Source organism: Platalea leucorodia, assembly GCF_965183815.1.
Source record: "Platalea leucorodia genome assembly, chromosome: 1".
Classification (NCBI taxonomy): Eukaryota; Metazoa; Chordata; class Aves; order Pelecaniformes; family Threskiornithidae; genus Platalea; species Platalea leucorodia.
Window position 1 is genome coordinate 82,284,551 of NC_138823.1, and position 12,722 is coordinate 82,297,272.

The window sequence follows — 12,722 nt, forward strand, 5'->3', positions numbered from 1 at the left end:
CCGGGGAGGGCCCGCCAACGCCCCCCGCCGGGGCACGGCCCGGGGCCGGCTGAGAGGGCAGAGCCCCGCCAGGAGAAGGGCGGGAAAGCGGGGCCGGGGGACGCAGAGGGGGAGAGCGCCGTTCCGGGCGCTGGGTCTTTAAAGGCCGGGGCCGGCTCTCGGCTCCCCCCTCCCTCCCTCCCTCCCCCCTCCCTCCCCCCGGCCCGGCGGCGCTGGGCGCCGGGAGGAGGCGCCTGCCGCTAACAAAAGTCTGCGGCCGCGGCTCTCCCCTTCCTCCCTCCCCGGGCAACAAGTGGCTGGCGGCGGCTTCCCGGGGGAGGCAGGAGCGGGGCTGCGAGGAGGAGGAGGAGGAAGGCGGAGCGGTGCTGAAGGACCGGAGGAGCCCCAGCGCCGGCCGCGGGGCGGTGGAGGCTGCGCCCGGGGGCCGTCCCGCCCGTGGATTATAACTGGAGCCGCCTCCCCTGCCCTGACACCCTGGCTGGAAACCGGGGCGGCCCGATACACGGCATTTTTGATCCTTTCCCCCTCTTTTTTTTTGGAAGGGAGGGTGTCGGCCACCCGAGAAGACAGTTACAGAGCCGTTTCGGACATATCGCCGTGAAAACCCCCTTGGGTTTTCCCCCATCCACCACCACCCCGGCTCCGCTCCCTCATCCCCGCCCCGCGGTAGAGATGCTGCGAGGCGGCGTGGGGAGGCGACGGCGAGCATGAAGCCGGCGGGATGGGGGCGAACAATGGCAAGCAGTACGGCAGCGAGGGTGAGTCGGAGCAGGGGAAAAAGAGGGGGGCTGGGGCAGCAAGCGAGGTCACCCCCAAAAAAAGGGGGGGGGGGGGCCCGGGCGAGAGGCGCCGCGGCGGGGTCCCCCCGCCGCGGCGCCTCTCGCCCGGCCCCCCCCCCCCCCCCCCCCCGGGTTTGGGTGACCCCCGCTGGGATCCAGGACGCGGCCCTCGGGCTCCCACTGGGCTGAAACCCTTAAAATACCTTTTTTTTTTTTTTTTTTATTTAATAGATGGGAGGTAACTGCCGTCTTAATTCCCGATGTACCGGGAGGCAGCTCAACTTTTTGCTACAAAACTTTTAGAGCGCTCTTTGTAATCCTTTTCTACTTGTCCATATATCCCAGGATCCTTATATGATGCAGTATGGTATATGACTGCTTCCTGTCTGAACAGAAAAAAAAATAAAAAAAATTAACCCCAGGAAAAGAGGCAGCGGGGAGGGGGGGGGAGTTAATGTTCTCCAGCTGTTATCCATAGATTGTACTCCTGCAATTTCGCTTCAAGTGAAACTTTAGCGGGTTTGGTTTTAGATATGCAGGGCCTGATTCGTTCTTGTGGAAGCCTATTAGTCTGGCTGGGGTTGCATCAGGGATGAATTTCGGCTGCTTTGCTGCTGGTGTGAAGGGCTACTGAAGAGTCAGCTGGTGTCAGGCAAACCCGTGGCAAGTACCGAAAGTCTGTCTTCCTGCCAGCAAGTTTTAAGCTTTCTTTAACTTTTAGCAGTCTTGTATATGTCTTGCCCTCATAACATTTAGGCGACTATATAAGACATATGTCTTCCCCTCATAGTATTGGGCAACTATATAGGATCGCTACATTACCCCCCTCCTTTTCTTCTTTTTTTTTTTGTTGAGGGCTTGTGGGTGGAGCGAGGGAGATGGTCCTATGGTCTGCTCCATTCTTTGGGAGTCCAGAAGGCAACTGCCAAAGAATACACCTCTCTCACATCCAAAATATGCATGAAGATTGTGAAGAGGAAAGGGGAAAAACACCACTTCTTGAACAGGTTCTGCAGTTCCTTTCGTTTATTGCCAAATGAGCTCTGCTTTCGGAAGAGTTGAAGAAGTCGGAAGCTTTAAGCTAAAGATACTCTCGCTGTTGTGGGGTTTAGCTCACTTGATACCATCACTGGAATAACTTCTGCATAAATTCTGTGAACCTGGAAGTTGCAATCAAAGCCTCTTTGGATTCCTCCCGAAGGGGAAGTCCTAGTTCGCCCCCAGAGTTGAAAGGGTCAGTGTTCATAGTTCTGGTCGCTTGCAAGAATCGCGTTGCCGAGAGGTGTTTAGCGTGATGACAGGAAGGCACGGCTGCATCCCTGAGCTTGCCTGTGAGTTCAGAGGAATGCTCGCTTTAATTAATGTACAGTTTTGCGGGAGGAATGTGATGGGCACTGAGTCTTGTGCAGCCCTCGGTGAAGCGGACCAGAGCTTTACTGCTCCAGAACTACCTGATAGGAACTGTGAGGAAAAGGAGGATTGGTGCAACTAGGATATTCTTAATTCAGTCGCCTCCTTCCTCCATTCCGAGTGGAGGTTGGATCCTGGGAATGCAGACTACATGTGGCAAATTAGTCTTTGCGCTACAGACCATTACTTGTGTTGAGAAACAGATAGAATACTGGTTTAAAAATAAGAGAAAATAAAAACAAATTAAAAAATCTCCAAACTCCATGGCCAAAGCTTTCGTCTTTCAATTTAGGTAACTTGTCCCATGCATCATTAGCGTGCTCATAAATCTGGGTTTCCTGGCACCTTCTAGGCATCATTAATTACTGCGAAACTTGGAGAAGCTCTTGTTTGCTACCTTCTTTCTAGGTGATGCAGAGAAGAACAAATCTAAATCTGGTAAAGGGAGGCCTTTTCGCATAAGCTACTGAGGCTTTTGGTGCCTTTGACAACCGAGCTGCTTAACTGCCGTAAAAAGTTGCTTTTTACAGGATGCGGTTGTGATCCCGGGTGGAGGGGTGGCGCTCTGAGGAAACTCCCGATTGCTCTGTGCTTTAAGAGCAACCTGAATATCTGGGTTGAAGTTCATAGAGCGGTATCTGCGGTTAGGTATGTGGTACGTCGTTTTCAGCATAGTGGGCTTTGTAGGCTAACGTTGTGCCATGGTATGCCATTTTAGGGGCGGAGAAAAGTACCTTTATTAGCTGAACTTGTTGAATGCTGTTTTTGCATTTGCTGCTTGCAATCTCACTCTTAGGTGAGATTTCAGAAAGACAACTACAAATGATTTTTAAAATGGCTGTTGTTCTTCACGCAGCTGCTGTGAAACTGCAGAACACCAGGAATTTGCCCGAACTGCTTCTCATCTCAAAGCTGAAGAGAGATACATGAGGGCAAGGAGAACTCCTGCTCAAGATACCACTTCTAAACCACTAGATAACCTTTATTACTAGGAAATTATGTTTTGCATGGATTTTTACATTGTTACACTTAGCAATACTAGACAATTTTTTGTAATTCACATATACACTGTGTATGTGATAATCTCAGGTAGCTAAGTGTTTGGACTAATCACAAAAACTACACTGTACTACTTTTTTTTTTTTTTTTTTTGCTTGTCCAAGGCTTTATTGAATAGAATTTTATTGGAAGCAACAATTGTCATGTTAAGATGGACAGGAGAGTGGGATGTTTGAGGAGTCTAAATCAGTTTGTTTAAAGAGTCTGGTGAATAATTCCTGGCACATTTGAGGAGTATGTCTGTTTTCCACAAATTTAATTTTCCAAGACCGGCTAAAACTTGCTCTAAACAAAGGTTAAACGTGAATAAAGTTGCTTCTCTGAAAAATCATGTCATGCAGATGGGATATGAACACAACACTCATTTTAAAAAAATAAAATTATAACATAACAAATTTTGTCTACAGGAGTTTACCTCTTTTTAAAAGTAAATTATTAAATACAAGTTTATTTTCCTAGTTTTCATTTGGCCTTTTAAAATGTTTCTATAAGGGACATGATTTCTGAAAGCTTGTTTACCTAGAAAAACATGGAGCTTGATTTAAGTATCAAGCTAAGTATCAAGAACTAAATCAAGAACTAAATTACCTAGAAAAACATGGAGCTTGAGATTTCAGGCTTATCATAGTGCGCAGTAGATTCTGACTGAAGTGTTAAAGCTCGAAGTTAGTCTTTCTGAATGTGTCCTGGCAGTCGTGTTTGAATAGAACAACTGAAGGGAATAGATCACTGGAGCAAGAAATCCATTTGGTTCTGGAGCAGTTCTTGTAAGGCTTGCACCTATGCAGTGGAAATGTATTGTCAGTTACCTTAGGAATTGTGCTTATTGTTGTCCTTCACTTTCCTGCGTTAGGGATAAATCATTCCCCTTTCTGTCATTGATTTAGTTCTTTACTTGATTTTTATATAAGAGGAGGCATGCCTATCTCATGTCTGATAGCAGAAGGAGCAGCCTGTTGTTGTAGAAGCTATCAAAAATCTTTTTTTTTTTTTTTTTTGTTCAAGGACCTTTGTTAAAATGTATTGCTGAAGAGAATTGCAGCTGACCAAGTAAGACATGATTCATCATCACAGATGAGGAGGCTGAATTGAAGTACATCGCCCTTTAACTATTGCAGAGTTGACTAGACAGTTGCTGTTTGTACTTTGCTGCACACCATTTCTATGGCAGTTCTGCACAGAATAACCTCGTGTGCTGGGCACGAGGCTAGGTGGGGGCTGGCTACAGAGCCTGCTGCTGCAGCGGGGAGCAGCTGACATCTACCCACTTTCTTTGGGCAAAGGTGACTGAACGCTGTCCCTCTGATCACCTGAAACACTTTTGCATCCGCAAGATGAGGGGGAGGACTTTAAAATCACAGGTTTCTGTTTTATAAGGAAATTGGCTTTGTGACATGAACCAGCAGAGCAATCTGTGTTCCTGCATACGAAAGGAAGCTGTGGCACTGAGGTGGAATGGCTGCTTTCCAAAATAACCATAGCTTTTCAGCATTTGCCATCCTCATTAAATTGTGAGACTTGGGAACCAGTCAAATTTGAGAGCAGCTAAATAATGGTACCACATTCTGACAATACCAATGTTCAGACCTTATGAAGAGATGTCTTTTTAATGAGTCAACTCTCCAGATTGCTGCAGTTGTTGATAAAACTTCTTTTGAGTATCTCCTGCCCCTTCTCCTTCCAGAAGCTGGTCTAGAGAGGGTTGGTGACAGGGTGCAACAGCTCTGGTCGATGTGCTAAAACACATCATGAAAGACTTGATATGACGCAGGAGCCTGGTGCTGTGCAGAGGATGGCAAGGGAGAAATAGATGAAATGGCAGCTTAGGCAAGGAAATCAACATCCTTCCTGAATCACAAGCCTTGCTGACAAACTGATTTTTTTTTTTTTTTTTTTAATCTGAATATTTAATTTGGGAAGATTTAAATGGAAACTCTTTGGGAACACCTTTAACTCCGTTCTGGTTTTGAAAGTGTTCCTTCTCCAAATGCTTATTTGTGGCATTCTATAGTCACAAACCACTTGGAGAGAGAAATGCTGTGCAGATCCCAGTGTCCTGCTAGTGTAAGTGCCAGTGCAGAAACCTACCTATGTAATGGGATATAGATGCCACAAAGCACAGGCAATGTGGTTCACGAAGGTGGCTTTAAGTATGATGGTGTGTGAGCTGGTGCACGGGAGCTGAAGCTCTCTAGGGGTTGTCAGCATGTAGCACTGTGGTCAAAAAGGTCAGTCTGTGTTCATTTTGGAGTAGGCTGCTCTCCTAAATCCCTTCCTTCAGCAGAGGGAAATGGTTACGGTCTGCTTCACAGACCTAAGATTTCATACTTGTGTCTTCTTTCTTGAAGATGCTGTTGGACACAGAAACTCCTTGCAAATGCTGCCTTTGATTAGATCTCTGCTAATTCAGTGATGGCAAGTGTTCTGACACATCAGACGTCACGTGTGGAAATCCTTTAAATCCAAAAGTTCTGTTATTCAGGACATATAGGCTTTTGCATATGTTAGGCTTTGTTTCCTCTCAAAGTTTTGGTAGACTAACTTCACATGCAGTGTTTATGTCAGGTCTGAAAAGCGGTATAATATGGTGGTCTTGCACTAGAGAAATGTTATTACTGATAGGTAAGCTATTTTGTTTAAAGAGTCAAATCAGAATAGTTTATCAATGGTTTATACTGGTTGTTAGTATCTGTGGAGCCTCACAGGATATGTTAAAGGATGTAAGGGAATGGAAAAGACAGTAAGTTAGCTTTTATTGAATTATTTAATTACAAAATTATGATCCACCCCCCCCCACCCCCCCACCCCCCCGAGGTATCTTCTCTGTGCACTACACCTTCAACAGCCAGGGTACTTTTTGATTCTGGTGTTATTTTTTTTCTTTTTTTCCCACCCCATGAGACTCCCAGAATCAAGTGAAGAGTCTCATTAAGTTAGGTGCTAAATGGCTCCTAGGCTGTGCAGTTTATTCCCACTATGTTTTGATGTCTGAGTTGTGTTTATGCATTACTACCTGATGTGTTAAACATGAAGTTTAGCATGTAGCTTTTACCAGTGTCTTGCTTACTGTTCTGACCCTTTCCCGGGTGCTGCATCGAGATAATGTATCTTGCTGTTCTTGAAGAAGTCTTTTTGTCCTGGTTTGGCCAGTCTTCTCTCCCACACCTCCCCAGTGCGTAATAGCTGCAATTGAACCGTAACACCCTCCATAGGACTACTGTAAATATCATGGTGCTGCTCAATGGCACTTCTTGTGTTGTGCTTACTTATGCAATCGTGTTCTGCTTTCTGGTGCGCGGCTGGGGTTGGTTCTTGCATTTTACCTGTAGCTGTGTTTCACTCTGCTGCCTTCAGGGAGCTGAGACTTGCCTCTGAACAGGCAGATTTGGTCAGCAAAGATAGCAACATTCAAAATGTCAATCCTTCAAGCAATGCTGATTTTAAAAGTGAATTTGCACTCTGACAGTGGCCAACTGCTGCTAACCAAAGGTAACCTTTATAGACAGAAACCTAAACCTGCTTATGATATTCTTGTTTTAATGCAACTTTCAGCTGAGTGATGCAAAAGGATTTTGTGTGTGTGTTTACTCAGTTCGCTTCCAAAAAGTAAATTTACTCTAAGCTCAGTGCTTATGTTCCTGCTTGTTGTCCAGATCACGTGGAAGGGGCAGGAGGAAGGTCGGATACTGCACTTAACTGAGCTGCTGTGCTGCTTTTGGTTTCTCATAATACAGTATTTTTTTTTTTTCTTAAAAAAAAAAAAAAAAAAAAAAAAAAAACAACAAAAAAACCACAAACAAACCCAAAAAACCCCCAAAACCCAAAAAACCCACCCAAAAAACCAAACCAAACTAAACTGCCTCTGCATGTGTATGCGGGCATGTGTGTTTATATGCATACACAAAGTAACAGATTTGTGGGGGGTTTAGGCTTAAAAAGTTGCTAATGTTATCTGTAGCTTTCTAGAAAGTAACTTAGTGGGTCACATGCATGTTATTTCATAGGATGTTACTTGTTTCATAAAATGCTTCTGGTGGAAGGTAGGGTCTCTCTTACTTTATTATTATTTTGTTAATAGATATAAGATAATTAACTGTACTCTAGGGAGTTATCTTTGGCTTGGATGGTTGCTTCAGCCCAGTGCAAAAGTAACTGGATGCTCTTTCTTTTGCACATTTTATTAAAAAAACAAACAAACAAACAAACAAAAACCCCAAAAAAATCAAAAAACAAAACAAAACCAAAAAAACTTAACTGGATGCCAGTTAGAGGCCTGAATAAACTTTGGTGCTGGTGATGCATGTCATGGAAAGCTTCCAGCAGAACCCTCTCAGCTAAGCTAGTAGGAGTCTAGGACGTGCACATCCTCGTCTCTCATTTACCCACTCCCCACAGGCAGGGAAGGAAATGAGATTGCTGTGGTAACTTTCCTAAACTGAAACTGCATTTTTGTTTTCTTGAAAGAAAGTGCTTCTACCAAACTGGACTCATAAAATCCAAGCTGAAATTGATACTGTATCATTACTTGTGGAAAAACATCAACACATATTCAGAATTGGCTACGTGATTTTAAGTCTAAATTGCTAACCCCAAAAATCTCCTCAGCAAACTTAGTTTTCTGGTGTTTTCAGTCCTTCGGCTACTTCTGGATTCCTCACTTCTGTGAACAATTCCTAACTAGGAATTGGTTTGCTTCTTTGTGGGTCTTGTTTGTGTTAGGAAAGTGATTGGCAGAAGGCAGTGGATAACATTTGAAGGCTGAAACGCACAAGTGGTTTATTTCTGCTCTTTGTTTTGTAGTCAGCTATGCCTATATTCTTTAGTACAGGGTGTGTGCTTTGCTAAATTAGGACAACTATTTCATTAAGGAGTAAAAACCTTCAAAACTTGAAAAATGGGTGGTGGGCTGTTGGTAGAATCTGCTCCTTGTTCATAAGGAAAAGAAACATGCACCATTTTCTAGGAATATGGATGTGCAAGTTGTGACTGGATAGATGTGCTGTGGGATTCTGTTACTCAAGTAGCATTTAGGTTGAGTACTAGTAGTAGTGTAGCTGGCCTCAGGGGGAAAAGCTATTGGTTCTGTCTGGTCATATTCCTCACTTAATGCCAAGTCTACCTGCGTGCCTTCTAGCATAGACATCACATGAAGGATGGTTTTGTGCGAGACCTCCTTGGAGGAGCTGAACCATAGAGGAGGTAGCACCATCTTGATGTTATGCTGTAGGTCATTAAAGAAGTCCCTGTTATCCTAGATCACACCTCTTACGTGCTTGCCACTGTGGTTTCTGTATCTGTAGATGTCTCCATACAGCAGGAGACTTCAGCAAGGACCATGGCCATTCTTCTTATGAAATTAGTAAGATCTGTGTATTGACCAAAGTAAGGGTCTTTACTCCAAGAAGCTCTAAAGCAAAACCAAACAGGACTAAACTGTGCTGATCAAAGAAATGCTCTCATATATCTTCTATACGGAGGTGTGAAGAAGTGCTGTTGTGATTGTGTAACATAGACTGAACTGTAGTAAAGCCTGGAATAGGCACAAACAGTTTCAAGTACTGCCTTAAAGAAAGGCTTGAGTTCGCTGTGCTTTGAACAGATATTTAAGGAAAAGGCTCTAACTCCGTGCCAGTATCCAAACTCAGCAAAAGTAATTTCTTGGCAAAGTAGGTCTCTTCACCCTACACACTTTTGTGACCTCTGCCTTAAACAAGTAAATGGGGAAAGAATTGCTGGGTGGGTTTTGTTTTTGTTTTGTTTTTTTTTTTCCTTTTTCTTTTTTTTCCCCCTATATGCATTTTCCCCACCCCACCAAGTTGAAACCCTTGTTGTAAAACTACCTGTTCATGCAAATGGATGTTTAACGCACACGTCTGTATTTATTTGAACTGGGTAATTACTGTAGGCATCCGGATGGCATTGGGAATCTTTTTTCTTCCTGTGCTCAACAGCACTGTTTGCTGAAAATGCAAGCCCAGGTTTCATTTATATGTGTGGGCTTTTGAACAGAGGAATCTATAGTGGCATATCAGTTATTGCTCTGATTGTAGTGGATCTTTGCTCAGTGGGAAGGGTTTGTTTTCTAACAAACACATCTGTTTTCAGAATTGAGATATGAAAATGCTTAACATACAGCAACTTTCATTCAGAAGTAGGTGGCATAGTACTCTCTTGAGCTGAAGAGTCATGTAGTTAGACTTACGTTGCCATCATAGCCTTGCTTTAGTAGTGCGCATGGTAGCACAGTACTTAACCTGGAGCTCTGTATTCGAGGCAGGCTGTGCTAGTAAACCCTTCCAAAGACCCTTCCTGGAGTAAAGAGAGAAACAGGAAGCTCTCTTTCATGCCCCTGTTTTGAATCAGGAAATTCCTGTCTACAATACGTAAATTTGCCATATCAACATCTTAAATCATGTGACAGTTTGCTTTCTTGGGGATTTGTGTACAAATGTGTATAATAGCCACAGTCTTCTCAAACAGCATACTAACTTGGAGGAAGGTGTTTTAATAGTCTTTTCAGTGAATCTATTTTAAAAATTATCTTCCTTGATTTCCTTCTCTGTTCCCATAAAAACACTAATGAAATTTGCAGATGATATTATAAAAGGAGCAGTTATGAGGTCAGATGTCTTTGTTTGGTTGGGTTTTTTGAGAAAGAAAAGGAGAAGCCAGAAACACTCGCGTAATATCAGTGATAGTTACCTAGGAAGAACCGCTTTTGATCAAGAGTCACACAGGCTTGTTTGACAGTGAAAGGAGAATTTGGATCAAGTCTAGCTGTCACATTACAAGTGTAACCTAGTCAGTTCTTGGGGAGCCCAGCCTTATTGCTGGTATGACTGCATGCATTGTGGAGAAGCAGGCCATCTATTTAAGGCTCTATATTACTTTGTTGCCAGATTGCACACAATCCTCTTCCTGTGTGACTGCATGGGACAGAGGAACTCGGAGAGTTTTTTCCTTAAATTGTGTAATAATTACTTAAAGAACTAGTATTACATTTAAATCCTATCCTTGAGAGCTAGTAAAGCTATTGTGGGAACTGATGAACAGAAAGTGCATGTATTTGAGAGTTTCTTACGGTGCTCGTGGCTCTGATAATGAAATATGTTGTTGTTTTGTCACTGGCACAATGATGGTAGTACTTTATCTAGCTCACCACTGGAGTGCAAGACAAAAGGCAACAGCTGGTCACCAACAGAACTACTGAACAGATCATCTTTTATGTGGTACCTAGTAAAACATATTTCTATTCTCTGTATTCCATTTGCCTTTTCTCTGACAGTTTATAAGGAAGTTGCTTGTGGCATCAACATAACTTTTTTTTTAAACTAAGATGATGGAAACAATAAGCTATTGCTGAAATATGTGGTGAAAATTGTTGATATTATACTACTACGACTCATGCTTTTAGAATTTTTGGAACCTTAGGATTTACTAAAAGAGGTATAAATAAAAGCCTCAGCACAGAAGGATTTCAATTCCAGTTAGCCATGCTAGCATTAAGTTGAAACTAACAATATGCTCTTGTATGTCAAGAAGATCTAGTAGCTGACCTTCCTCCTTGAGTTCATGTTTGATTGTACTCTTTTGTAGCCAACAAGCTTGAAGGCCCTCATCTGTTTTTAGCAGGGTTTGAGAACATAGGTGTTCTTACTGCAGAGACTCTTGCTGAGGAACTGCTCTCTTGCTCTGCAATGCTAGACTGTCAGTGGAGATCAGTACAGGCAGTAAAATTAAATTAGAACATCTTCCAATCAACGCCTGGCCATATCTCGATGTCCACTTTAGAGCTTGAAGTATACAAACTCACAGATTGGAAGTGACACCTCTGGAGATGTCTAGGCCAAGCCACTGCTCGAAACAGTGAACTAAGAGCAGGTTGCTCAGAACCATGTGCAGTCAGATTTTTGAGCACCTCCAAAGATGGAGACATTACAACATCCCTGGGCAGCCTGTTCCAGTGCTCAGTCACCTGTAGATTTAAAGAAAATAAATATGGATGTTTTGTTATGTTTAAATCATAGAATCATAGAATCATCAAGGTTGGAAAAGACCCTTAAGATCATCAAGTCCAACCGTTAACCTAACACTGCCAAGTCCATCTATACCATGTCCTCAAGCACCACATCTATCCGTTCTTTAAATACCTCCAGGGATGGAGACTCAACCACTTCCCTGGGCAGCTTGTTAATTTTTTTTCCGCCCTTTCAGAACGGCACTCGCCTATCGCTTAGGACCGACTGACCCATGTTCAATGAAAGTGCTTGTGTTTCAGTTGTGCCCATTCCCTCTTGTCTGTTCACTGGCTGTCACTGAAAAGAGTCTGGTTCTGTCTTCTTTACTCCCCTCTCTTCCTCCCTCCACGTATTTATACACATTGATAAGATTACCCCTTGAGCCCTCTCTTCTCCAGGGTAAACTGTCCCAGCTCTCTAAGCCTCTCCTTGTGTGTCAAAGGGATTGGAGCATCTATCCTCTTTGTGGCCCTTTACTGGACTCATTGAATGTCCATGACTCTCTTGTACTGAGGAGCCCAGAGCCTGACCCAGCACTCCAGATGTAGCCTCACCAGTGCTGAGTAGAGGGGAGGGATCAACTCTTTCACTCTGCTAGCAATGCAGTGATGCAGGCTGGGATACAGTTGGCCTTCTTTGCTGTGAGGACACATTGCTGGCTCATGTTCAACTTGATGTCCACCAGAACCCCCAGGTCCTTTTCTAGCAGGCTGCTTTCCAGCTGGTTATACCTCCTCAGGTGCAGGACTCTGCATTTCCTTTCATTGAACTATCTTCCTGAGGCTCTTGTTGGCCCATCTGTTATCCTGTTGAGGTCCATCTGAATGACAGCAAGCCCTTGATGTATCAGCCACTCCTCCCAGCTTTGTATCATCTGTGAACTTGTTGGGGGTGCACTCCCATCATCCAGGTCACCGCTAGTGGTGGGGCTCCAGGTACACTTCGTGCTGCTGATCACAACAATTTGAGCCCGGCAGGTTAGTCAGTTTTCAGTTTGTCTCACTGTTCATTTACCTAGTCTGTACTTCATCCATTTGTCTATGAAGGTGCTATGGGAAACAGAGTTGGAAAGTCTTACTGAAGTTAGGGTAAACCACATCTGCTGTATTCCCTTCATCTGCTAAGCCAGTCGTTTCCTTGTCGATGTCTATCAGATTGATCAGGCATGACTTCCACTTATAAATCCACACTAATGACTCCCGATCACCTTCTTGGCTTGGAAATGTTTTCCAGAAAGCTCTGTCACTTTTCCTGGATTGAGGTGAGGCTGACCAGCCTGTGGTTCCCTAGATTGTCCTCCCTGCCCTTCTGGAAGACAGGGGTGATTTTTGCTTTCGTCCTTATGTACCTCTCCTGATTGTCATGGCCTTTCTAAGATAATTGAGAGTGACCTTGCCATGGCACTGGCCACATCACTCATCCCTCGGAAGCGCATCCCATCAGGTCCTATGGATTT

At 43.9% G+C, this 12,722-nt stretch overlaps 1 protein-coding gene across 1 annotated transcript in view; it reads left to right on the top strand.

Moving 5' to 3' along the window:
• Window positions 1–721: 721 nt before the first annotated feature.
• Window positions 722–12,722, top strand: part of FBXL7 (F-box and leucine rich repeat protein 7) — a gene marked incomplete at its 5' end in the record, with an annotated part of 194,381 nt that continues 182,380 nt past the window's right edge. The window contains one exon of the mRNA XM_082304152.1: window positions 722–758. Coding sequence (XP_082160278.1) covers window positions 722–758 — 37 coding nt within the window. The remainder of the gene's footprint in view (window positions 759–12,722) is intronic.